Below are 24,535 nucleotides of genomic sequence, written 5' to 3'. Positions count from 1 at the left end.
CCATACTTAGGCAGCCTGTTTTCCACAGTGTTTTGTGGGATCTTGTTCCGTGTTGGTTTTGTGTTGTAAACCAAGGACTTCACGTATCGTTTTGTTGTTTTCTTCGTGTGGGTGAATATAAATAAAAGTATGTTCGCATATCACGCTGCGCCTTGGTCCACTGTGTTTGACGATCGTGACAGTGTGTCCAAACTTTTGACTGGTACTGTATATATATATATTTTTACTGCAACCGCCAAGCACAGAGAGACTCAGGAGCCCGTTCTCAATGAGTGTAGACAGCCTGCTGCTGCCTGCTGCCGCTCTGCTAATCATCAGATGGGGGAAGGAGAGGAGGTAGGGGGCCCACGTGGGTAACTGGGGGGCCCTGCCTTGATTGGGTAGCTGATTAATAAATAAATGTGACTGGTCAATTATGTAAGTCAGGGGCTGGGCCCAAGCCCACACGGGTCCCAAGAAGCAAAACTAAAAACAATTATATTATTATTATTTAATCCAACCACAGGAACCTGCTCTCAATGTTCAAAATACACCAGAGAGCATAATTTAGCCACAGAGGATCAATAGTTTCTCAAAAATAACTGTGGATAACATTTTATCACAAGCCATACAGGTAACTGCCAAAATAAAGGAAACACTAACATAAAGTGTCTTAAAATGATGTTGGCCCACCACAAGCTGCCAGAACAACTTCAATGCGCCTTGACATAGATTCTACAAGTGGACTTAAACAGTGCCAGGAAAATGCACCCCACACACCATAACATAAACTTTAAATCCCTAATTTACTCAAGCGTTTCGTTTACTTTGGCAGTTACCGGTTGCCTACAGTCGGGAATACAACAGGTGTAGACCTTACAGTGAAATGCTGACTTACAAGCCCTTAACCAACAATGCAGTTTTAAGAAAAATATGTTTTAAGTAAAAAATAATTAAAGTGCAGCAGTAAAATAACAGTAGCGAGTCTATATACAAGGGGTACCGGTACAGAGTCAATGTGCGGGGGCACAGGTTAGTCGAGGGAACTGCCATCTATGGATTATATTGCTATGGTTGGTTGCTGCGGTCTGTTCGCCTTTTGCAAATTTCTAAATACAATCGTGGGAGAAACGTACATCTTGAAAAGCAAATCCCTACCACAGAAAAGAGAAGACTAATCTGTCTGTAGAACCAACAGAAGCAATTTTTTCTCAACAACTCCCAATTTGTTGTGAACAGCAGTACTATTGCCAAGAGGAGCTAGGCCTATAAAAAACCAAATCTCCGGGGCCTATGATTTCTTAATCTGGCCCCGGGTACATCAGGGTGCCATATAAATACAATATTTAAAAACAATGTTTGTTCCGTAAAATCTTCTTTGGACCTAACTATCAACTGCACCTCTGTTTGTAAACAACTGTGACTTCTACTAAATCCTATGTGACACCTTTACTTGGAAATCACATGATCTTTCTTCATAATTGTTTGGCTAAATAAGCTAAAATATATTATTGCTTAGGCACAAAATGTATGTTTTTTGGGGATTGACGTGGCGGTTTGTTTGATCTGAACGGTCTAGTTTTAAAACTTCTCATGTCGTTGGCTAGAGTATTGAAGATTCAACATGTCAAAACTTTAGCCAAAGTCTTGTGAGGAGACGGATCCATTTAGCCATTCAAAGAACAGTGCGTTAACATTCTGTGTTGAGCTAAGCAGCTAGCTAGCCAAGCAGAGAGCTAGCTAGCTATTTTGCTTTACATAGCTAGCCTGGCTTACTGATATTTAGGACAGGTCAAAAAGTATACTCTGTTTCTGGTGCATGTATTTCATGACACTCGTTTGCAACAACAAGTGGCAACTTTGTTTCAAAGTTTCATCACAGAATTGTAGAGGCACCGTTACAGTGGAAACGTTCTCAACTGCAAGTCTCGTGTTCTAGATCTGAATGCCTCATCTTTAGTCAGCTGTTGTACAACAAAACATTCTAAAACTATCTAGTTTCATCTCCTGTCTTCTCATGTCAGCTGTTATATCTGAACTGGGCTTCATGACGTCTAAGCTCTAGAAAATATATTTGAACAGAAATGACATATTCAGTCATGACAGGAATAAATCGATATCAACGCCTGGCAAGCCTGTGTTTCCAGCCCCACCATTGTCAAGTAATGGAGCAGAATCAGATCGGTAAGCACAGACTTTAGCAAAGTACTTTTGACCATGTTGTCTGTTCCATCATTGTTTCCCCTAGCTGGCCAAGAACAATAAAATTTTAGCTACCTAATATCAAAATAGAACTCTTATAATGCTAGGCATCTACGTAGGTAAGCTGTTTAGGAAACTGCACTACCCAAGATTTACTTTGATTATTGAGATATATTGATGAGATACTAATAATATTAGCCTACTGCACAGAGATAACTGTTATTTCCCATTTGAGCTGTCTGGTTGAGATGTAGACAGACCTAGCCCAAAAGATACACATATATTGAGTGTATAAGACTGTAACATGCCATTATATTGAATGATTGGAAACATTAATTCTGCCTAATAACCTCCTTATCCAATGCTGAAAAAAATACTATCTCCCTTCATCCTAGACTGAATGTTTTTACCTTGGAAATATAAGACTGATGGGCATCAAAGGCAATTATGTCATAAAGGGTCAAGTGTAACACCAATCAGGCCCCCGAGGACAGGAGTTTCCCATCCCTGATCTAGTTCTACATCTGAGCTGGAGTTCTTCCAGAATCACTTACTCATATACACAGTTTGCTTTCCCTCCTCCAGTCTGAGGCTGGAGCCCTGCTGGCAGCACTTGACTACAACCTTTGTAACCATCGTCCAGCCTTGGAGAACGTGTAGGGCAAGAAGAAGTGTTAGTTGTCCTATCGATTGTGGAAAAGCTTTGTATGATTTAAAACCAAAATATTTCAATTTGATAGAACTCATTAAAATAGAATACATGTTATCGCTGTTATATTTTCAACAGATGTCAACACTACAGTTCTGCACTGATAGTAATTAAATTCTATAGACAAAATACTCACCAAATATTATTCTATCTTTCAGCTAAAGGAGACTCTACAATAACAAGTCTCAAAGGTGAAGTGTCTACACATTGAAAACTGCAAAGGACTACACCTACATCCCAGAACTTCAGAGAGCAGTGTTGAGAAGACGGGGCTCTCAATTGGGCCTACCAAGGAGAATGATCCCGAGATCAGATCACCAAAGACTCCCTGAAATGCCACCACCAACAACGGCTGAGCTGCTACAACTTTGAGGAGACGTTGCCATGCAACCAGTAAGGTTCAGGAGTCTCCCTACAATTCAGGCAGGTGCACCAGCGAGGTTGCCTAGATTGTCTGGATTTCGTCCGGGTTTGGCCGGTGTAGGCCGTCATTGTAAATAAGAATTTGTTCTTAACCGACTTGCCTAGTTAAATAAAGGTAAAATACATTATTTTAAATGACAAAGCGAAAACAGGTTTTTATAATTGTTTTGCAAATGTATTAAAACTTAAAAACAGAAATATCTTATTTACTTAAGTATTCAGACCCTTTGCTATGAGACTCGAAATTGAACTCGAGCGCATCCTGTTTCCATTTAGCATCCTCCTTTCCATGTTCCTACAACTTCATTGGAGTCCACCTGTGGTCAATTCAATTAATTGGACATGATTTAGAAAGGCACACACCTGTCTATATAAGGTCCCACAGTTGACAGTGCATGTCAGAGCAAAAGCCAAGCCATGAGGTCGAAGGAATTGTCCGGAGAGCTCCGAAAAAGGACTGTGCAGAGGCACAGATCTGGGGAAGGGTACCAAAAACTTTCTGCAGCATTGAAGGTCCCCAAGAACACAGTGGCCTCCATCATTCTTAAATGGAAGAAGTTTGGAACCACCAAGACTCTTCCTAGAGCTGGTCGCCCAGCCAAACTGAGCAATCGGGGGAGAAGGGCCTTGGTCAGGAAGGAGACCAAGAACCCAATGGTTACTCTGACAGAGCTTTAGAGTTCCTCTGTGGAGATGGGAGAACATTCCAGAAGGACAACTATCTCTGCAGCACTCCACCAATCAGGCCTTTATGGAAGAGTGGCCAGACGGAAGCCACTCCTCAGTAAAAGGCACATGACAGCACGCTTGGAGTTTGCCAAAAGGCACCTTAAGGACTCTCAGACCATGAGAAACAAGATTCTCTGGTCTGATGAAACAAAGATTGAACTCTTTGGCCTGAATGCCAAGCATCACCATGGTGGTGGCAGCATCATGCTATGGGGATGTTTTTCAGCGGCAGGGACTGGGAGACTAGTCAGGATGATGAACGGAGCAAAGTACAGAGAGATCCATGATGAAAACCTGCTCCAGAGCACTCAGGACCTCAGACTGGGGTGAAGGTTCACCTTCCAACAGGACAATGACCCTAAGCACACAGCCAAGACAACGCAGGAGTGGCTTTGGGACAAGTCTCTAAATGTCCTTGAGTGGCCCAGCCAGAGCCCGGACTTGAACCCGATCGAACATCTCTGGAGAGACCTGAAAATAGCTGTGCAGCAACGCTCCCCATCCAACCTGACAGAGCTTGAGAGGATCTGCAGAGAAGAATAGGAGAAACTCCTCAAATACAGGTGTGCCAAGCTTGTAGTATCATACCCAAGAAGACTCGAGGCTGTAATTGCTGCCAAAGGTGTTTCAACCAAGTACTGAGTAAAGGGTCTGAATACTTATGTAAATTTGATATTTCAGTTGTTTGTATTTTTTTTGCAAAATTAATTACAAACCTGTTTTTGCTTTGTCATTATGGTGTGTTGTGTGTAGATTGATGAGGGGGAAAAAACTATTTAATCAATTTTAGAATAAGGCTGTAATGTAACAAAATGTGGAAAAAGTCAAGGGGTCTGAATACTTTCCGAATGCACTGTATGCTATCACAAAATAATAATTTGGTTGTGTTTATTCAGTGTTAGTGTAACATTAGAATACAATTTTTATTTTATTTCAAATAACACAATAGCATTTTCATTAGTTTATGTTACTGTAGGCTATATGTAAAAACAAAAACACACAAAAAAAAACACCAAAATTCAAGTGTTCAATCTATTTATATGTGGAGTGCCTTTGTTACAACTTTGAAACAGAAAGCATATGCGTAATTTTTATAACTACGAAAAAAATAAAAAAATACCGCAACCACCAAGGAGCACAGTCATAAGACGCACGGTCAAATGATAAAAACATCAGTAGCCTAAACCTCAAAATAAGCGCCAAGTGGCCTTGATAAATAGCGAAACTTCGCACAAAAGCAATAATGGCATTATAATGAAAGTATTCACACCCCTGAGTTTTTCCACATTGTGTTGTGTTACAGCCAGAATTTAAAATGGATAAAATTGAGATTTTGTTGTCACTGGCCCACACACAATAATCGGCAAATGTTTCACATTCCAGGCTTGGCAAGCTCTTAGAGGCTTACCCAGAAAGACAAAGCTGTAATAGCTGCCAAAGGTGCTTCTACAAAGTATTGACCCAGGGGTATGAATACTTATTTAAATGAGATATTTCTGTATTTCATTTTCAATGCATTCGCAAAAATGTCTAAAAACATTTTTTCACTTTGTCATTGTGGGGTATTGTGTGTAGATGGGTGAAATAATTATAATATTTAATCCATTTTGAATTCAGGCTGTAAAACAACAAAATGTGGAATAAGTCAAGAGGTATGAAGGCACTGCAAGGGTCAATATGACAGCAGTCAAACATTGTCAATATTTGTCAGCTCGAGCTTACATTGTGTGAGTCTTCACGCAATCGCATCAGTAGGATTTCATGTAGCTGTTATCTCTTGTCCTAACAGTTGGCACAACTTTCGTAACTTTCACTTGATTGTCACACTTTTACATACAGTGGGGGAAAAAAGTATTTAGTCAGCCACCAATTGTGCAAGTTCTCCCACTTAAAAAGATGAGAGAGGCCTGTAATTTTCATCATTGGTACAAGTCAACTATGACAGACAAATTGAGAAAGAAATATCCAGAAAATCACATTGTAGGATTTTCAATGAATTTATTTGCAAATTATGGTGGAAAATAAGTATTTGGTCACCTACAAACAAGCAAGATTTCTGGCTCTCACAGACCTGTAATTTCTTCTTTAAGAGGCTCCTCTGTCCTCCACTCGTTACCTGTATTAATGGCACCTGTTTGAACTTGTTATCAGTATAAAAGACACCTGTCCACAACCTCAAACAGTCACACTACAAACACCACTATGGCCAAGACCAAAGAGCTGTCAAAGGACACCAGAAACAAAATTGTAGACCTGCACCAGGCTGGGAACACTGAATCTGCAATAGGTAAGCAGCTTGGTTTGAAGAAATCAACTGTGGGAGCAATTATTAGGAAATGGAAGACATACAAGACCACTGATAATCTCCCTCGATCTGGGGCTCCACGCAAGATCTCACACCGTGGGGTCAAAATTATCGCAAGAACGGTGAGCAAAAATCCCAGAACCACACGGGGGGACCTAGTGAATGACCTGCAGAGTGCTGGGACCAAAGTAACAAAGCCTACCATCAGTAACACACTACGCCGCCAGGGACTCAAATCCTGCAGTGCCAGATGTGTCCCCCTGCTTAAGCCAGTACATGTCCAGGCCCGTCTGAAGTTTGCTAGAGTGCATTTGGATGATCCAGAAGAGGATTGGGAGAATGTCATATGGTCAGATGAAACCAAAATATAACTTTTTGGTAAAAACTCAACTCGTCGTGTTTGGAGGACAAAGAATGCTGAGTTGCATCCAAAGAACCCCATACCTACTGTGAAGCATGGGGGTGGAAACATCATGCTTTGGGGCTGTTTTTCTGCAAAGGGACCAGGACGACTGATCCGTGTAAAGGAAAGAATGAATGGGGCCATGTATCGTGAGATTTTGAGTGAAAACCTCCTTCCATCAGCAAGGGCATTGAAGATGAAACGTGGCTGGGTCTTTCAGCATGACAATGATCCCAAACACACCGCCCGGACAACGAAGGAGTGGCTTCGTAAGAAGCATTTCAAGGTCCTGGAGTGGCCTTGCCAGTCAGATCTCAACCACATAGAAAATCTTTGGAGGGAGTTGAAAGTCTGTGTTGGCCAGCGACAGCCCCAAAACATCACTGCTCTAGAGGAGATCTGCATGGAGGAATGGGCCAAAATACCAGCAACAGTGTGTGAAAACCTTGTGAAGACTTACAGAAAACGTTTGACCTGTGTCATTGCCAACAAAAGGTATATAACAAAGTATTGAGAAACTTTTGTTATTGACCAAATACTTATTGTCCACCATAATTTGCAAATAAATTCATTAAAAATCCTACAATGTGATTTTCTGGATTTTTTTTTCTCATTTTGTCTGTCATAGTTGACGTGTACCTATGATGAAAATTACAGGCCTCTCTCATCTTTTTAAGTGGGAGAACTTGCACAATTGGTGGCTGACTAAATACATGTTTTCCCCACTGTACCTTTGTTTGGTCTTTGGTGGTAGTGTGTAATTTACATTTACATTTTAGTCATTTAGCAGACGCTCTTATCCAGAGTGATTTACAGTTAGAGAGTGCATACATTTTCATGAAAATCTCGGGTTTTCTCTTTATTGTGTTCCTGTTGTCTTGTCATTCTTCAGCGCTGTTGTGGAGTACAACGGCTGTGCAGGTCTCTTATTTTGCGCAGAAGGAGGGGGCTTCTGTCTGACTTGTTTTCTTTGCAAGCAAATTGTTCGCCAATGACAATGAAGTTAAGGAATTGTCCATTGGTGACAGTTCTCCCCTTGCCAAAGTAAGTTTCCACAAGCTCCATCACCACATTTCCGACACTCCCTCACCTGCTGCCCGATTTTCACAGATATTGAAAGCCATTCAGCATGTACACATACGCATAATCTCAGTGTATAGACTACTCCAAGTAGGCCAGAATAGACTAATAAGACTGCTTTGATTCGGTGGACTGATATAGGTTCACACCATTTTAAGATTATAATTATAATGGATCAATACAATAGAATGACCTGCCCTGTTCTTCATTCACAATTGGTGATTACATAATTATGCATAGTTTGCTTCCCCTTGCTCATCAACTCACCCCCTTTCTCCCCAATTAGGTTGGAGTCATTAAAACTAGTTTTCAACCACTCCACAAATTTCTTGTTAACAAACTATAGTTTTGGCAAGTCGGTTAGGACATCTACTTTGTGCATGACACAAGTAATTTTTCCAACAATTGTTTACAGACAGAATTGGAACGCAGTGGCTGTCCAGTAACATACTATACAGTGGCTTGCAAGGTTTTCACCGCCTTGGCATTTTCCTATTTTGTTGCCTTACAACCTGGAATTAAAAAGTTTGTATCATTTGATTTACACAACATGCCTACCACTTTGAAGATGCAACATATTTTTTATTGTGAAACAAACAAGAAATAAGACAAACCCCCCCCCCCCCCAAAGTCAATACAATTACAGCTGCAAGTCTCTTGGGGTATGTCTCTATAAGCTTGGCACATCTAGCCACTGGGATGTTTGCCCATTCTTGAAGGCAAAACTCCTCCAGCTCCTTCAAGTTGGATGGGTCCCGCTGGTGTACAGCAACCTTTAAGTTATACCACAGATTCTCAATTGGATTGAGGTCTGAGCTTAGACTAGGCCATTCCAAGACATTTAAATGTTTCCCCTTAAACCACTTGAGTGTTGCTTTAGCAGTATGCTTAGGGTCATTGTCCTGCTGGAAGGTGAACCTCCGTCCCAGTCTCAAATCTCTGGAAGACTGAAACAGGTTTCCCTCAAGAATTTCCCTGTATTTAGAGCCGTCATTCCTTCAATTCTGATCAGTTTCCCAGTCCCTGCCGATGAAAAACATCCCCACAGCATGATGCTGCTACCACCATGCTTCACTGTGGGGATGGTGTTCTCGGGGTGATGAGAGGTGTTGGGTTTGCGCCAGACATAGCGTTTTCCTTGATGGCCAAAAAGCTCAATTTTAGTCTCATCTGACCAGAGTACCTTCTTCCATATATTTGGGGAGTCTCCCACATGCATTTTGGCGAACACCAAACATGTTTGCTTCTTTTTTTCTTTAAGCAATGGCTTTTTTCTGGCCACTCCGTAAAGCCCAGCTCTGTGGAGTGTACGGCTTAAAGTGGTCCTATGGACAGATACTCCAATCTCCGCTGTGGAGCTTTGCAGCTCCTTCAGGGTTATTTTTGGTCTCTTTGTTGCCTCTCTGATTAATGCCCTCCTTGCCTGGTCCATGAGTTTTGATGGGTGGCCTTCTCTTGGCAGGTTTGTTGTGGTGCCATATTCTTTCAATTTCTTAATAATGGATTTAATGGTGCTCTGTGGGATGTTCAACGTTTCAGATATTTTTTTACAACCCAACCCTGATCTGTACTTCTCCACAACTTTGTCCCTGACCTGTTTGGCGAGCTCCTTGGTCTTCATGGTGCTGCTTGCTTGGTGGTGCCCCTTGCTTTGTGGTGTTGCAGACTCTGGGGCCTTTCAGAACAGGTGTATATACACTGAGATCATGTGACAGATCATGTGACACTTAGATTGCACACAGGTGGACTTTATTTAACTAATTATGTGACTTCTGAAGGTAATTGGTTGCACCAGACCTTATTTAGGGCATTCATAGCAAAGGGGGTGAATACATATGCACGCACCACTTTCTGTTATTTATTTTTTAGAATCTTTTGAAACAAGTTATTTTTTTCATTTCACTTCACCAAGTTGGACTATTTTGTGTATGTCCATTACATGACATCCAAATAAAAATCAATTTAAATTACAGGTTGTAATGCAACAAAATAGGAAAAACGCCAAGATGGATGAATACTTTTGCAAGGCACTGTACATGACGTCCGAGCTAAGGTTCTCCTCTTCACAACCCTGTCTAGGTTTTGACTGACTGACGTAATAAACTTGAGCACTGCACACGACAAGAAGATGCCCCCATCCCTCCAGCTAATTGGATAATTTTGCACATTTGTTGTTGTCTCAGTGAGGGAAATGCTGTTAATCGAGAGGAGTTGATGTGCTCTGAAAGATGAGACATTGAGGATTATAATAAATACAGTTTTGACGTGATGCAAGCAAACCACACACAAATGAGTCCATATGTACACCTCACATTTCCATATTTGAAAACTCATGTCATTTACAGCATCAACGTTTATGATCGCTATGTTCGTTCCACAGTTGCAAGTATGACATCCGTTATACCCTGGGTTGTCCTAAACAGAATGAGCCTATGTTTGTCGTATTGTGAAGAAGATATGCCGCGGAACACACACTTCAATGCACTCATGACTCCATTCTATGTGCAACAAAATAACAATCAGTTTGTCTTATGTACCTTTTGAAAACTTAATACCGTAAGATCGTATTTTATAACTTAGCTACACATGTTGGCAATAGAATAAGCTTTCTGACCCAGATTACAATTTATAATGGAACGTTTTTGGATTACGTAAAGAATAACAGTAATTGTGGGATGGTGGGGACACAGGGCTGTGTTACAAACAAAAAACTACACGTGTTCTTGCTTCAGTTCCTCAATGGCAAAGCTAGGAGAGCTCAAAAAAGCACTTTATAGTTGAAGGCTGTTTCCTTGAGACATATAAGTGCATTGAAATTACTTAGGAACTGTACACAGTTTGGAGAGGTGTGTGGCCACTTGAAGACACCAGTTAGACACCATTGTAATCGTTTTTTCTTATCTTGCACCTACTCTAAAATGTCAATGAATATTCATATTATGTTGTATGAATGTATCCAGAGTATTTTCAGATTTAGTTATTGATAAAATGCTTTGAAAAGTACAGTAAATAAAAATGCACATAAAATCAACAGTGTAATGTTTGGGTTCAGTCTTGTGTCAGTGTCACGACTTCGGCCGAGGCTGCCTCTCCTCCTTGTTCGGGCAGGCTTCGGCATTCACAATTGTCTTGTCTCGTTATCACACACACCTGGTTGTAATCCCCTAATTAGTCCGTGTATAAGTGTTCCCTCTGTCCCCTTGTCCTTGTGGGTGATTGTTTATTGTGAAGGTTAGTGAAGCTCAGTGAAGCTCGGTGGAGCTCGTGTATTTTGTTAGACGGGAGTATTTTCCCGTGTGCCTTGTATCTTCCAGTGCACCTGTTTTGTGCCCTGGAGTGTGTTTGACGCAGTTCTGCGTAAACCTTTATTTTGCGGATTAAAGCCTGTTATTCTGTGATTTATCCTCCTGCACCTGACTCCTTCAACACCACCTCATCACAGAATCACCCACCCGAATATGGAGTCAGCGGGAGAAGATCGGGTTCTTCAGGTCGTCCAACGCCTGGAGAGGAGAGAACCCGATCTGTCGAGACCAGCTGGCCAACCGGATCCAGCCACTACACCCCAGCACCCGGAGGGATCCAGATACCCCGACCACGGGCGTTTGATGGGACGACGGCGCTGTGCCAGGGATTCCTCCTCCAATTGGAGCTTTACTTCGCCAGCATCAGGCCCATCGGAGCGGGGGAAGGTGTCCGTCCTCGTTTCCTGCCTCTGTGGGATTGCCCTGGAGTGGGCCAAAGCGGTGTGGAACGAAGGAGGAGCAGCGTTGGAGGACTACAGGGAGTTCGCTCGCCTCTTTCGGGCGGTCTTCAATTACCCGCCCGAGGGTAGAGAGGCGGGTGAGCGACTGGTCCATCTGAGGCAGGGGACGAGGACCACACAGGACTTCACGTTGGAGTTTTGGACGCTGGCAGCGGGGTCCGGGTGGAACGAGCGGGCCCTGATTGACCATTTCCGGTGCCATCTGCGGGAGGACGTCCGACGGGAGCTAGCCTGCCGAGACACCATGTTGTCCTTCAACAAACTAGTGGACATGGCCATTCATTTGGACAACCTGCTGGCAGCCAGAGGACGTCCTGGTAGGGGTCTGCCCATTTCCACCACGGACGACTCAGATCCTGAGCCGATGGAGCTGGGTTGAGCCGCCTGTCGAGAGAGCGGAGGAGGACAGCGACAGTGCCACTCTGGTGGCACGAAGGGACAATACACCACACGTCATAGTCAACGTTCTTTTGGGCCGGGAGGCAGCAGGCAGGGCACTCACGCATCACCCCAGGTATCGAACACCCACATTTGTTCAGAGCCCTCTGCTGAGCACTGTACCCTACCTAGCCACTTTCCCGATCTCATGGTAGTTCCCAATGTAAGGCGATAGTCGATTCAGGCGCAGCTTGGAACTTTATGGACAGGGCATTCGCACGCCGTCAGGGCATAACATTGGTTTCCCTATGCATTCCACTCCCCATCAGAGCACTCGATAGTCGACCAATAGGTTCCAGGTTTGTTACGGAAGTCATGATACCAGTCACCATGATCACCCAGGAGACTCATTTTGAGCAGGTTATTTTTTCGATTATTGAATCTCCTGCTTTCCCTGTGGTATTAGGTAACCCTTGGCTAGCACTCCACAACCCCACCTTCTCATGGCCGCAGAGGGCTCTCACGGGGTGGTCGCGTGAGTGTCAGGGTAGGTGTCTAGGTGTTTCCGTTGGTGCAACCACGGTGGAAAGTCCAGACAGTGCCTCCACTGTGCGCATTCCCCCTGAATACCTCGATCTGGTGCAAGCGTTCTCTAAAACGCAGGCGACTAAATTACCACCTCATCGGGCGGGGGACTGTGCGATAAACCTCCGGGTAGACGCTGTACCTCCCAGGAGTCATATATATACCCCCTGTCACAGGCTGAAACGGTGGCTATGGAAACCTATGTCACGAGTCCCTGCGCCAGGGGTATATACGTCCCTCCATTTCACCCGCCTCCTCGAGTTTCTTCTTTGTGAAGAATAAGGACAGAGGTCTGCGCCCGTGCATTGATTATCGACCACTGAACAGGGAGACGATAAGATTTAGTTATCCTCTCCCACTCATTCCTTCTGTGATTGAATCAATGCATGGGGCGCGCTTCTTCGCCAAATTAGATCTCAGGAGTGCGTACAACCTGGTGCATATCCGAGAGGGAGATAAGTGGAAGACAGCATTCAGCACAACCACAGGGCATTATGAATACCTGGTGATGCCCTATGGTTTGATGAATGCTCCCTCAGTTTTCCAGTCCTTTGTGAACGAGGTGTTTCGGGACATGCTTGGTCGCGGTGTAGTGGTCTACATCGATGACATCCTGGTGTATTCCGCTACGCGCGCCAAGCATGTGTCCCTAGTTAGCAAGGTGCTGGCCCGACTGTTGGAAAATTACCTTTATCCTAAGGCAGAGAAGTGTATGTTTTTTTTTCAGCAGGCCGTCTCCTTCCCTGGATACCGCATTTCCAGCTCAGGTATGGAGATGGAGGGAGATCGCATTTCAGCATTGCGTAATTGGCCGACTCCAACCACGGTTAAGGATGTGCAGCGCTTCCTTGGCTTTGCCAACTACTATCTGAGGTTTATCCGAGGATTTGGCAAGGTCGCAGCTCCCATTACCTCCTTGTTGAAGGGTGGGCCGTCCCGGCTCCGCTGGTCTGCTGAGGCTGACCTGGCCTTCAGCAAACTGCGGGGTCTGTTCACATCAGCCCCAGTACTGGCCCACCCCGATTCATCACTACTGTTCGTAGTGGAGGTGGATGCGTCCAAGGTTGGGATAGGAGCTGTCCTGTCTCAACGCTCGGGTACGCCACCCAAGCTCCGCCCCTGTGCCTTCTTCTCTAAGAAGCTCAGCCCAGCGGAGCAGAACAACGACGTTGGTGATCGGGAGCTGTTGGCTGTTGTCCGAGCCTTGATCGTGTGGAGGCATTGGCTCGAAGGGGCGAAACACCCTTTCCTCGTCTGGACGGACCACCGTAACCTGGAGTACATCCGGGCAGCGAGGAGGCTGAATCCTCGCCAGGCCAGGTGGGCCTTATTCTTCACCCGGGTTTGATTTTACACTGTCATACAATCCGGGTACGAAGAACGTGAAGGCAGATGCAGTGTCCTGGCTGTATGACACAGAGGAGAGGCCCAAAGACAACACCCCCATACTCCCGGCCTCCTGCATTGTGGCGCCGGTAGTATGGGCGATGGACGTGGATATATAGCAGGCATTGCGCACAGATCCATCTCCACTGCTGTGTCCAGCTGGGCTTCGGTACGTGCCTGCTCTTATCCGTGATCATCTGATCTTCTGGGCACACACGTCACCCTCCTCTGGTCACTCCGGTATCGGCCGAACAGTGCGCCGCTTGAGTGGAAAGTACTGGTGGCCTACCTTGGCTAAGGACGTGAGGGTGTACGTCTCCTCCTGCTCCGTGTGCGCTCAGAGTAAGGCACCTAGGCACCTCCCAACGGGTAAGCTACAAACCATTACCAGTTCCACAACGACCATGGTCTCATCTTAGTATTGATTTTCTGACTGATCTTCCCCTCTCCCAAGGTAACACCACCATCCTGGTCGTTGTGGACCGCTTCTCTAAGTCCTGCCACCTCCTTCCTCTGCCCGGTCTCCCCACGGCCCTGCAGACTGCGGAGGCCCTGTTTACTCACGTCTTCCGGCACTACGGGTGCCAGAAGATATCGTGTCCGACCGAGGTCCCCAGTTCACGTCCAAGGTTTGGAAGGCATTCATGGAACGTCTGCCGGTCTCGGTCAGCCTAACCTCTGGGTTCCACCCCGAGTCAAATGGGCAGGTGGAACGAGTAAATCAGGATGTGGGTAGGCTCCTGCAGTCCTACTGCCAGGACTGGCCGACGGAGTAGTCGGTGTTCTTGCCATGGGCAGAATATGCCCAGACCTCTCTCAGCCACTCCTCTACTAACCTAACACCATTCCAATGTGTTTTAGGTTACCAACCGGTTCTGGCACCGTGGCACCAGAGCCAGAACGAGGTTCCTGCGGTGGCTGACTGGTTTCGGCGCGTGGAGGAGACGTGGGACGCTGCTCACGTTCACCTCCAGCGCGCCGTGCGTCGTTAGAAGGCCAATGCTGACCGTCACCACAGTGAGGCCCTGTTCTTCGTACCGGGGGATCAAATCTGGCTCTCGACCCGGAATCTGCCCCTCCGCCTGCCCTGCCGGAAGCTGAGCCCACGGTTTGTGGGGCCGTTCAAAGTCCTGAGGAGAATCAACAAGGTTACGTATAGGTTGTTACCTCCCCCTGATTACCGTATTAACCCCTCGTTTCATGTGTCTCTCCTCTGGCCAGTGGTGGTTGGTCCGCTCCAGGAGTCTGAGGTGCGGGAGGTTCCTCCACCTCCTCTGGACATCGAGGAGGCACCGGCGTACTCTGTCCGTGCCATCCTGGATTCGAGGCATCGGGTGGGGGGCCTTCAGTACCTCGTGGAGTGGGAGGGGTACGGTCCGGAGGAACGGTGCTGGGTCCTGGTGAGCGATGTCCTCGATCCCTCCCTGTTGCGGGATTTCCACCGTCGCCATTCGGCTCGCCTTGCTCCGTGTCCTCCTGGCTGTCCCCGAGGCCGGGGTCGGCGCGCTGCTGGGGCTGCGCGTCGGTGGGGTTACTGTCACGACTTCGGCCAAGGCTGCCTCCCCTCCTTGTTCGGGAGCAGGCTTCGGCGTTCGTCGTCACCGGAGTACTAACCACTGCCGCCCCAATCATCATCACAATTGTCTTGTCTCATTATCACACACACCTGGTTGTAATCCCCTAATTAGTCTGTGTATAAGTGTTCCCTCTGCCCCCTTGTCCTTGTGGGTGATTGTTAATTGTGAAGCTCGGTAGAGCTCGTGTATTTTGTTTGACGGGAGTTTTTGTCGTGTGCCTGTTTTGTGCCCTGGAGTGTGTTTGACGCAGTTCTGCGTAAACCTGTATTTTGCGGATTAAAGCCTGTTATTCTGTGATTTACCCTCCTGCGCCTGACTCCTTCAACACCACCTCATCACAGTCAGGTGAATTGTTGTGTCCTCACCTTTAGTCTGATCATTTCCACCTAATCTCCAAAGTGTTCTTTTTCAATGGCTATCATGGTGATGCATATGCTTTTTATATTTTTACATTTCAATTTGGCCCTATCCACATAGGCCAATTTCCAAAGGACCTCTCTATGTCCTATCAATATTACCCCTCTATCGTATGTCTGAAAACAGTTATTTGGTGGAATGGTACTCTGAACTAGATGTGAGAGAATGGCAAATGCACGCACGCACGCACACACACAAACAAATTATGTTAATATTTCACACAATGTACATCATACAGCATCTGTCAATAAATCATTGTTAAAGGTCCAAGGCAGACATTTTTATCTTCATATCAAATCAGTCTAAGACGTGAATTTCCTGTGTTTTATATACAGAACTGATTTTACAAAACATTAAGAACACCTTCCTAATATTGAGTTGCCCTCAGTACAGTCTCAATTCGTCAGGGCATGGACTCTACAAGGTGTCGAAAGCGTTCCACAGGGATGATGGCCCATGTTGATTCCAATGATTCCACAGTGCCTGGCACCTACTACCATATCCCGTTCAAAGGCACTTCAATATTTTGCCCATTCACCCTCTGAATGGCACACATACACAATCCATGTCTCAATTGTCTCAAGGCTTAAAAATCATTTTTTAACCTATCTCCCCTTCATCTACACTGATTGAGGTGGATTTAACAAGTGACATCAATAAGGGATTGTAGCTTTCACCTGGATTCACCTGGTCAGTCTGTCTATGTCATGGAAGTAGGTATTCTTAATGTTTTGTATACTCAGTGTATTTCCACACTGTGATGGTTGGAATAATACAGTGAAATTGTGAAAATAATGAAAATGACCTTTTTGTGTAAGATCTGTTTGAAAAGACCACCTGAAATTTCAGCCTGATCACAGACATTTACTAGCAGATGGGTTAAAGGTACATAAAAGACTGGGTCAGTCGCTCCGATCAGTTTAATTAATTCTTGAAATCTATTACATCATCATGTCCTGCTGTTCAGTGAATGGCCACATTGATGCCTTTCTCGCTAGACTGGGGTCCCTCTATTGAAATACCATTGCATCAATATGCAGTGGACCATGCTGGCCTCTTTGTCTTTGGAGCACACTTTGGAGCACACTATGGAGCACAAAGATTGATTTAGTTTTTCTTCTCATCTGTTCCCCTACCTCCTCACATTCTCCTTAATAGTTTGCAATCTCAAAACATTCAAATGGTTATATTCCAATAGTGGATGTTGAAAACACTTGCTTTAGTGTAAAACATTTGCTACAGTTGAAAGAATGACTGTGCTGCTTTGCTTCAGTGTTTCAGACTCCCTGTTACTGAGTACACTCAGTGTTGCTCTTCTTGCTGGGTGAGCCCTCTACTGGACGTTTTGAAAGGCCAATGGAAGCACTCGTAGTAGCCTGCAATGGCCACAAGTCAAGAAAAAGTAAATAATTGCTGTAAAAACAACCCGCTTGGTTTGATTCATACTAAAGTAATGAACCTGCTATAAATGTGTATTAACCGTGTTATACATTATGGATAGTAATAGGGCATATACATATCAGGCCTACTCCCCTGGAAACACAGTTTTCCCCAAGTGTTCATATTTATTTCTGCCATACATTTGTTTCACACAATAAGCTTTGGTAAATTTTATTTAAAACAAATAATAAACTCTTATTTACCTCTTTCATCATTGTTAGTTGTTAAGTTCTCTACTGAGGCTTCTTAAAATATTGTTAACTACTTTTTGAATGGATTGTCTTTTCTGCCTCAGGTTTATTGCACCTTGGAGTGTTTTGACTCTGAAGGCCCCCATGGAATATTTACTACAGGGTTAACATGTTGTAACGCTCTAGAGCAGACTACTGTACTTTCACATGATCATTTCTGACATATAATCCTTAGTTTCTTATCAATACTAATTAGTTCAATCTATATCTAAAAATCTAGTTTTGGTTGATTCATAATTTAAGAGTTATGACTGCCAGTATGCCATTTCAGATTTTATAATCCAATAATCAACAGACATTTGAAGCCTAAATAAATAATATTTTGTATCCTTTTGGGCCAGTAGTTCTATTGAATTAGGTTACATTATATTTATATATAAAATTGGTTGCAGCAGAGGGCAGATCAAACCTAGTGCTTTGTATACCTGGAGAGTGAAGCCCTATAGCCCAGGGTTTCCCAAACTTGGTCCTGGGGCAGCCCCTGGGTGCACGTTTAGATTTTTTCCCTAGCACTACACAGCTGATTCAAATAACCAACTCATCATAAAGCTTTCATTATTTTAATCAGCTGTGTAGTGCTAGGGCAAACACCAAAATGTGCACCCCAGGACCGAGTTTGGGAAACCCTGCTATAGCCTACTGCTCGGATTAAAACCAGATTATGGCACTATGCTGTGTAGGCCTATACAAAGAGCTCTCCAGAGGGTGAAAACTGGAAAAAAAACTGTTGGGACTGGTGTCACTGCTCCATCAAGATTGACATATTCACACTCATAAGGGGCTATATACAGTAATTATGGCTAGAATACCCATAGAAAGGCACTGGGGATACAGCAGTTGGCAATAAAGATGTGTCCCATCATGCAGTCTAGCTCTAGCCTAATCCTCAAATCATCAGCATCATTTTCTTCTATTCACTGCGAGGAGGGGCATCGCACATGCGCAGAAGCTCATTTAAACCACATGCGGCTCAATCACGACGTTTATCAATCGGACCACTATGAATCACACGAGCAGTCTTGTAGGAAAGGCGTGCAAATGCAGTCAGATATACTGTAAATGCTGGCCGTTTTGCTCTATTTCGTGTCGGATCATAGCTGTCCTCCTCTAGCTCAAAATGGGTTAGAAGGAGGATGCCTGCCTGGATTATCTGCTTTCAACACTTTGCGAGGATGTGGAATCGGAATTTCTGTGTTTGCAGAGGCATCTTGACAAAGACGGAGAGTGATAATAGAGATAGTATTTGAAGTCTATTTCCACTGTTCTTCGTTTTCTTTCCTTGTTTATTTTTTTGAGAAATGATTGCAGAATTCGTGTGCAGCGCCGTGGCTTTGGTCCTCTATGTCAACACCCTGGGCGCCGATTTCTGCTACGATGACAGGTACATGAATGAATGACATTGTTGTGCTGCCCGTAGCCCTACTGTCAAAGAATACAGTGGTTTTTAATAGTGGTAGCGAATTGCTTGGCATAGTAGAATTTTACTTAACATCTCTAGACAACATTTTGCGGTAGCGTACCGAATGGCGGGCAGAGGGAGGGTGACTTCTGTCAGTTCTCTCTGTGTTGGCTTCAAGGTCTCGGTAAACAGCAGGCACTTGCTTGCCAGTACCGTGTCTCTGCAAAAAGTTTGAGTCCTGAGAGGATCCAATGATACATAGTTGCAGGCGATATGAACCGAACGCAACAAAATTATTAGGAAGGTCATTTGATACATTGTAACTCCATAATGACATGCTAGTAGTTGCATCAGGCAGCACCATGAATAATAAATAAAAATAATATGTACATAGCACTGCATTAAAACCATTGTCATGGCCACGTCTCGTCTTAAACAGCGATACTATGTATGACACAGTCCTATTTGTTAAGGGTGGTACCGTCCCGAGAAACGGGTGAATAATATTTTCTGAATATCATTATTCTAACAGACAATAATAATTGATGATCCCAAACGAATTAAATAAACCAACCCTGTTTTAAATAAGCGATAGGACATGTCTCAACTGAAATCAAATAAAACCAGTGAGCATCATTAGGCAGGCTAAAACATATTGATAAATTATCATGTGGTTAATGCTCCATTAAAAAAGAAACTGTCTAAAAAGTGGAAATGCGTTCAGTGCAGTCTGTCGCCGACTGTGATGCACCATAAAAAAAAAAAAGTGCCTCCAGAGAAATAATATTTATCTCGGGGCTGAGAATGTATTGTGCCAAACATATTTAAGTACCTCTAAGGGCTGAAGATCTTAACACAACACCTTTACAGTTTTATTTTACCAACTGCTGCTATACTTTTGGGCAGATAAACATAATGGCCTCAGTATAATAGCTTGGTTGATTGATTTAACGAGTGATTGATTCATATAAATGTATTAACTTTTAATGCGTGATGTCGAAATTTACACCATGGTTTTCAAACTCAACTGATGCTGTGGTGTAAGATGCCTAAATAGGTAGGTAAGTGTACTACATGGTAGGCCTATAGTGGAGTGCAAATCACACTGTATTACATTTCAATATTTTATAACTGGTTTGATACATGCAGAATTGGAGGTGGTCTCAGGGCAATTTGTATTATTCTGTACATAAATCTGTGACACTCCATTTAGTATGATATGTTACGTTAGGTTACATTATGAATGGAATAGCGGTCGTACAATATCATACGATTTAGAGGACATACACTGAGTATACAAAACATTAACAACACCTGCTCTTTCCATGACATAGACTGACCAGGTGAATCCAGGTGAAAGCTATGGTCCCTTATTGATGTCACTTGTTCAATCACTTCAATCGGTGTAGAGAGGAGGAGACAGGTTAAAGAATGATTTTTAATTGGTTAGCTAAAATGCTACATGACGCGTACATGCAACCTTTGGATTGCTAGACTGATTACGCCTACCCATCCTCCCCGACCAACCTCCCTACTTTCGTTTCTGACTCAAGTAACTACACCATTAGTAGGTATGATACGTCTTGTAGGTGCTCAGAAATACCTAAAGTATATTTCATATGGCTCTGAGGCCAGGCTGTGTATTTGGACAGCTATGCCCTATAGGAAATTAAGTTATTAGTATAAGTGCTACGGTTCCTACTAGTGGATAAATTGAGATGGAGTAATAATAGCCATTAAAATGTAGCCTGAGGATGCTGTTCAGTGAATGTAAATCTACAGCACTCATGCCAAGTGGTGTGTTCCGTTCATGTATGGCATCATTCTTTCACTTAAACCATGAAACCAAAGTTTCATTGTAATCTTATTGCCTACATTTGTTGTGATGGAGTCATAAACTTATACAGGAGTACATGCCTTTGTACTTTGTGCTCAGGACACACCTTCTCTCATGTGAGAGCAGGGGTGTTCAGTTTTCATAAATCTGCCTGGGAGTGGCTGCAATGTCAAGTCAAATCAAATCAAATGTATTGGTCACATACACATGGTTAGCAGATGTTATTGTGAGTGTAGCGAAATGCTTGTGCTTCTAGTTCTGACAGTGCAGCAATATCTAGCAAGTAATATCTAACAGTTCCACAACAAAAACCTAATACCCACAATCTAAGTAAAGGAATGGAATGGAATAAGAATATATAAATAAATGGATGAGCAATGTCATTATCAGAGTGTCATAGGCTAAGATGCAATAGATAGTATAGAATACAGTAAATACAGTGCCTTGCAAAAGTATTCATCCCCCTTGGCGTTTTTCCTATTTTGTTGCATTACAACCTGTAATTTAAATGGATTTTTATTTGGATTTCATGTAATGGATATACAGAAAATAGTCCAAATTGGTGAAGTGAAATGAGCAGGGACGGGCCGGACCGGGCTGACGACGCGCACCATTGGCTTGGTGCGAGGGGAAGGAACAGGCCGGGCCGGGCTGGCGACGCGCACCATTGGCTTGGTGCGGGGAGCAGGGACAGGCCGGGCCGCGCTGGCGACGCGCACCATTGGCTGGCGACCCACACAGGGCCAGTGTTATGCACGCTCAAGTTTTCTGTTTTTTTGTCTTATTTCTTGTTTGTTTCACAATAAAAAATATTTTGCAGAGTGATGTGTAAATCAAATGATACAAATCCCCCCCAAAAATCCATTTTAATTCCAGGTTGTAAGGCAACAAAATAGGAAAAATGCCAAGGGGGGTGAATACTTTCGCAAGCCACTGTACATATGAGATGGGTAATGCAAGATATGTAAACATTATTAAAGTGGCATTATTAAAGTGACTAGTGTTCCATTTATTAAAGTGGCCAGTGATTTTCAAGTCTGTATATAGGCAGCAGCCTCTCTGTGCTAGTGATGACTGTTTAACAGTCTGATGGCCTTGAGATAAAAGCTGTTTTTCAGTCTCTTGGTCCCAGCTTTGATGCACCTGTACTGACCTCGCCTTCTGGATGATAGCGGGGTGAACAGGCAGTGGCTCGAGTGGTAGTTATCCTTGATTATCTTTTTGGCCTTCCTGTGACATCGGGTGCTGTAGGTGTCCTGAAGGGCAGGGAGTTTGCCACCAGTGATGCGTTGTGCAGACTGCACCACCCTCTGGAGAGCCCTGCGGTTTTGGGCGGTGCAGTTGCCGTACCAGGCGGTGATACAGCCCGACAGGATGCTCTCAATTGTACATCTGTAAAAGTTTGTGAGGGTTTTAGGTGACAGGCCAAATTCCTTCAGCCTCCTGAGGTTGAAGAGATGCTGTTGCACCTCTTCACCACACTGTCTGTGTGGGTGGACCATTTCAGTTTGTCAGTGATACAGTGGGGAGAACAAGTATTTGATACACTGCCGATTTTGCAGGTTTTCCTACTTATAAAGCATGTAGAGGTCTGTAATTTTTATCATAGGTACACTTCAACTGTGAGAGACGGAATCTAAAAAATCCAGAAAATCACATTGTATGATTTTTAAGTAATTAATTTGCATTTTATTGCATGACATAAGTATTTGATCACCTACCAACCAGTAAGAATTCCGGCTCTCACAGACCTGTTAGTTTTTCTTTAAGAAGCCCTCCTGTTCTCCACTCATTACCTGTATTAACTGCACCTGTTTGAACTCGTTACCTGTATAAAAGACACCTGTCCACACACTCAATCAAACAGACGCCAACCTCTCCACAATGGACAAGACCAGAGAGCTGTGTAAGGACATCAGGGATCAAATTGTAGACCTGCACAAGGCTGGGATGGGCTATAGGACAATAGGCAAGCAGCTTGGTGAGAAGGCAACAACTGTTGGCGCAATTATTAGAAAATGGAAGAAGTTCAAGATGACGGTCAATCACCCTCGGTCTGGGGCTCCATGCAAGATCTCACCTCGTGTGGCATCAATGATCATGAGGAAGGTGAGGGATCAGCCCAGAACTACACGGCAGGACCTGGTCAATGACCTGAAGAGAGCTGGGACCACAGTCTCAAAGATAAACCATTAGTAACACACTACGCCGTCATGGATTAAAATCCTGCAGCGCACGCAAGGTCCCCCTGCTCAAGCCAGCGCATGTCCAGGCCCGTCTGACGTTTGCCAATGACCATCTGGATGATCCAGAGGAGGAATGGGAGAAGGTCATGTGGTCTGATGAGACAAAAATAGAGCTTTTTGGTCTAAACTCCACTCGCCGTGTTTGGAGGAAGAAGGATGAGTACAACCCCAAGAACACCATCCCAACCGTGAAGCATGGAGGTGGAAACATCATTCTTTGGGGATGCTTTTCTGCAAAGGGGACAGGACGACTGCACCGTATTGAGGTGAGGATGGATGGGGCCATGTATCGCGAGATCTTGGCCAACAACCTCCTTCCCTCAGTAAGAACATTGAAGATGGGTCGTGGCTGGGTCTTCCAGCATGACAACGACCCGAAACACACAGCCAGGGCAACTAAGGAGTGGCTCCGTAAGAAGCATCCCAAGGTCCTGGAGTGGCCTAGCCAGTCTCCAGACCTGAACCCAATAGAACATCTTTGGAGGGAGCTTTAAGTCCGTATTGCCCAGCGACAGCCCCGAAACCTGAAGGATCTGGAGTAGGTCTGTATGGAGGAGTGGGCCAAAATCCCTGCTGCAGTGTGTGCAAACCTGGTCAAGACCTACAGGAAACGTATGATCTCTGTAATTGCAAACAAAGGTTTCTGTACCAAATATTAAGTTCTGCTTTTCTGATGTATCAAATACTTATGTCATGCAATAAAATGCAAATTCATTACTTAAATATCATACAATGTGATTTTCTGGATTTTTGTTTTAGATTCCGTCTCTCACAGTTGAAGTGTACTACCTATGATAAAAATTACAGACCTCTACATGCTTTGTAAGTAGGAAAACCTGCAAAATCGGCAGTGTATCAAATACTTGTTCTCCCCACTGTATGTACGCAGAGGAACTTAAAACTTTCCACCTTCTCCACTGCTGTCCCGTCGATGTGGATATGGGAGTACTCCCTCTGCTGTTTCCTGAAGTCCACGATCATCTCCTTTGTTTTTTTGACATTGAGTGAGAGGTTATTTTCCTGACACCACACTCCGAGAGCCCTCACCTCCTCCCTGTAGGCTGTCTCATCGTTGTTGGTAATCAAACCTACTACTGTTGTGTCGTCTGCAAACTTGATGATTGAGTTGGAGGCGTGCATGGCTACGCAGTCATGGGTGAACAGGGAGTACAGGAGGGGGCTGAGCGCACACCCTTGTGGGGCCCCAGTGTTGAGGATCAGTGAAGTGGAGATGTTGTTTCCTACCTTCACCACCTGGGGGCGGCCCGTCAGGAAGTCCAGGACCCAATTGCACAGGGCGGGGTTGAGAACCAGGGCCTCAAGCTTGATGATGAGCTTGGAGGGTACTATGGTGTTGAATGCTTAGCTATAGTCAATGAACAGCATTCTTACATAGGTATTCCTCTTGTCCAGATGGGATAGG

General features: G+C 44.3%; 1 protein-coding gene across 1 annotated transcript in view; it reads left to right on the top strand.

Moving 5' to 3' along the window:
• Positions 1-18,928: 18,928 nt before the first annotated feature.
• Positions 18,929-24,535, top strand: part of LOC311137366 (protein O-mannosyl-transferase TMTC2-like) — a gene marked incomplete at its 5' end in the record, with an annotated part of 194,745 nt that continues 189,138 nt past the window's right edge. The window contains one exon of the mRNA XM_084171814.1: positions 18,929-19,011. Within this exon, the coding sequence (XP_084027940.1) occupies positions 18,929-19,011 (83 nt within the window). The remainder of the gene's footprint in view (positions 19,012-24,535) is intronic.

This window comes from Coregonus lavaretus (assembly GCF_964263955.1).
Source record: "Coregonus lavaretus genome assembly, chromosome: 11".
NCBI lineage: Eukaryota > Metazoa > Chordata > Actinopteri > Salmoniformes > Salmonidae > Coregonus > Coregonus lavaretus.
Note: the sequence above shows the minus strand (reverse complement) of the source record. Positions and strands in the feature narration are given on the sequence as shown.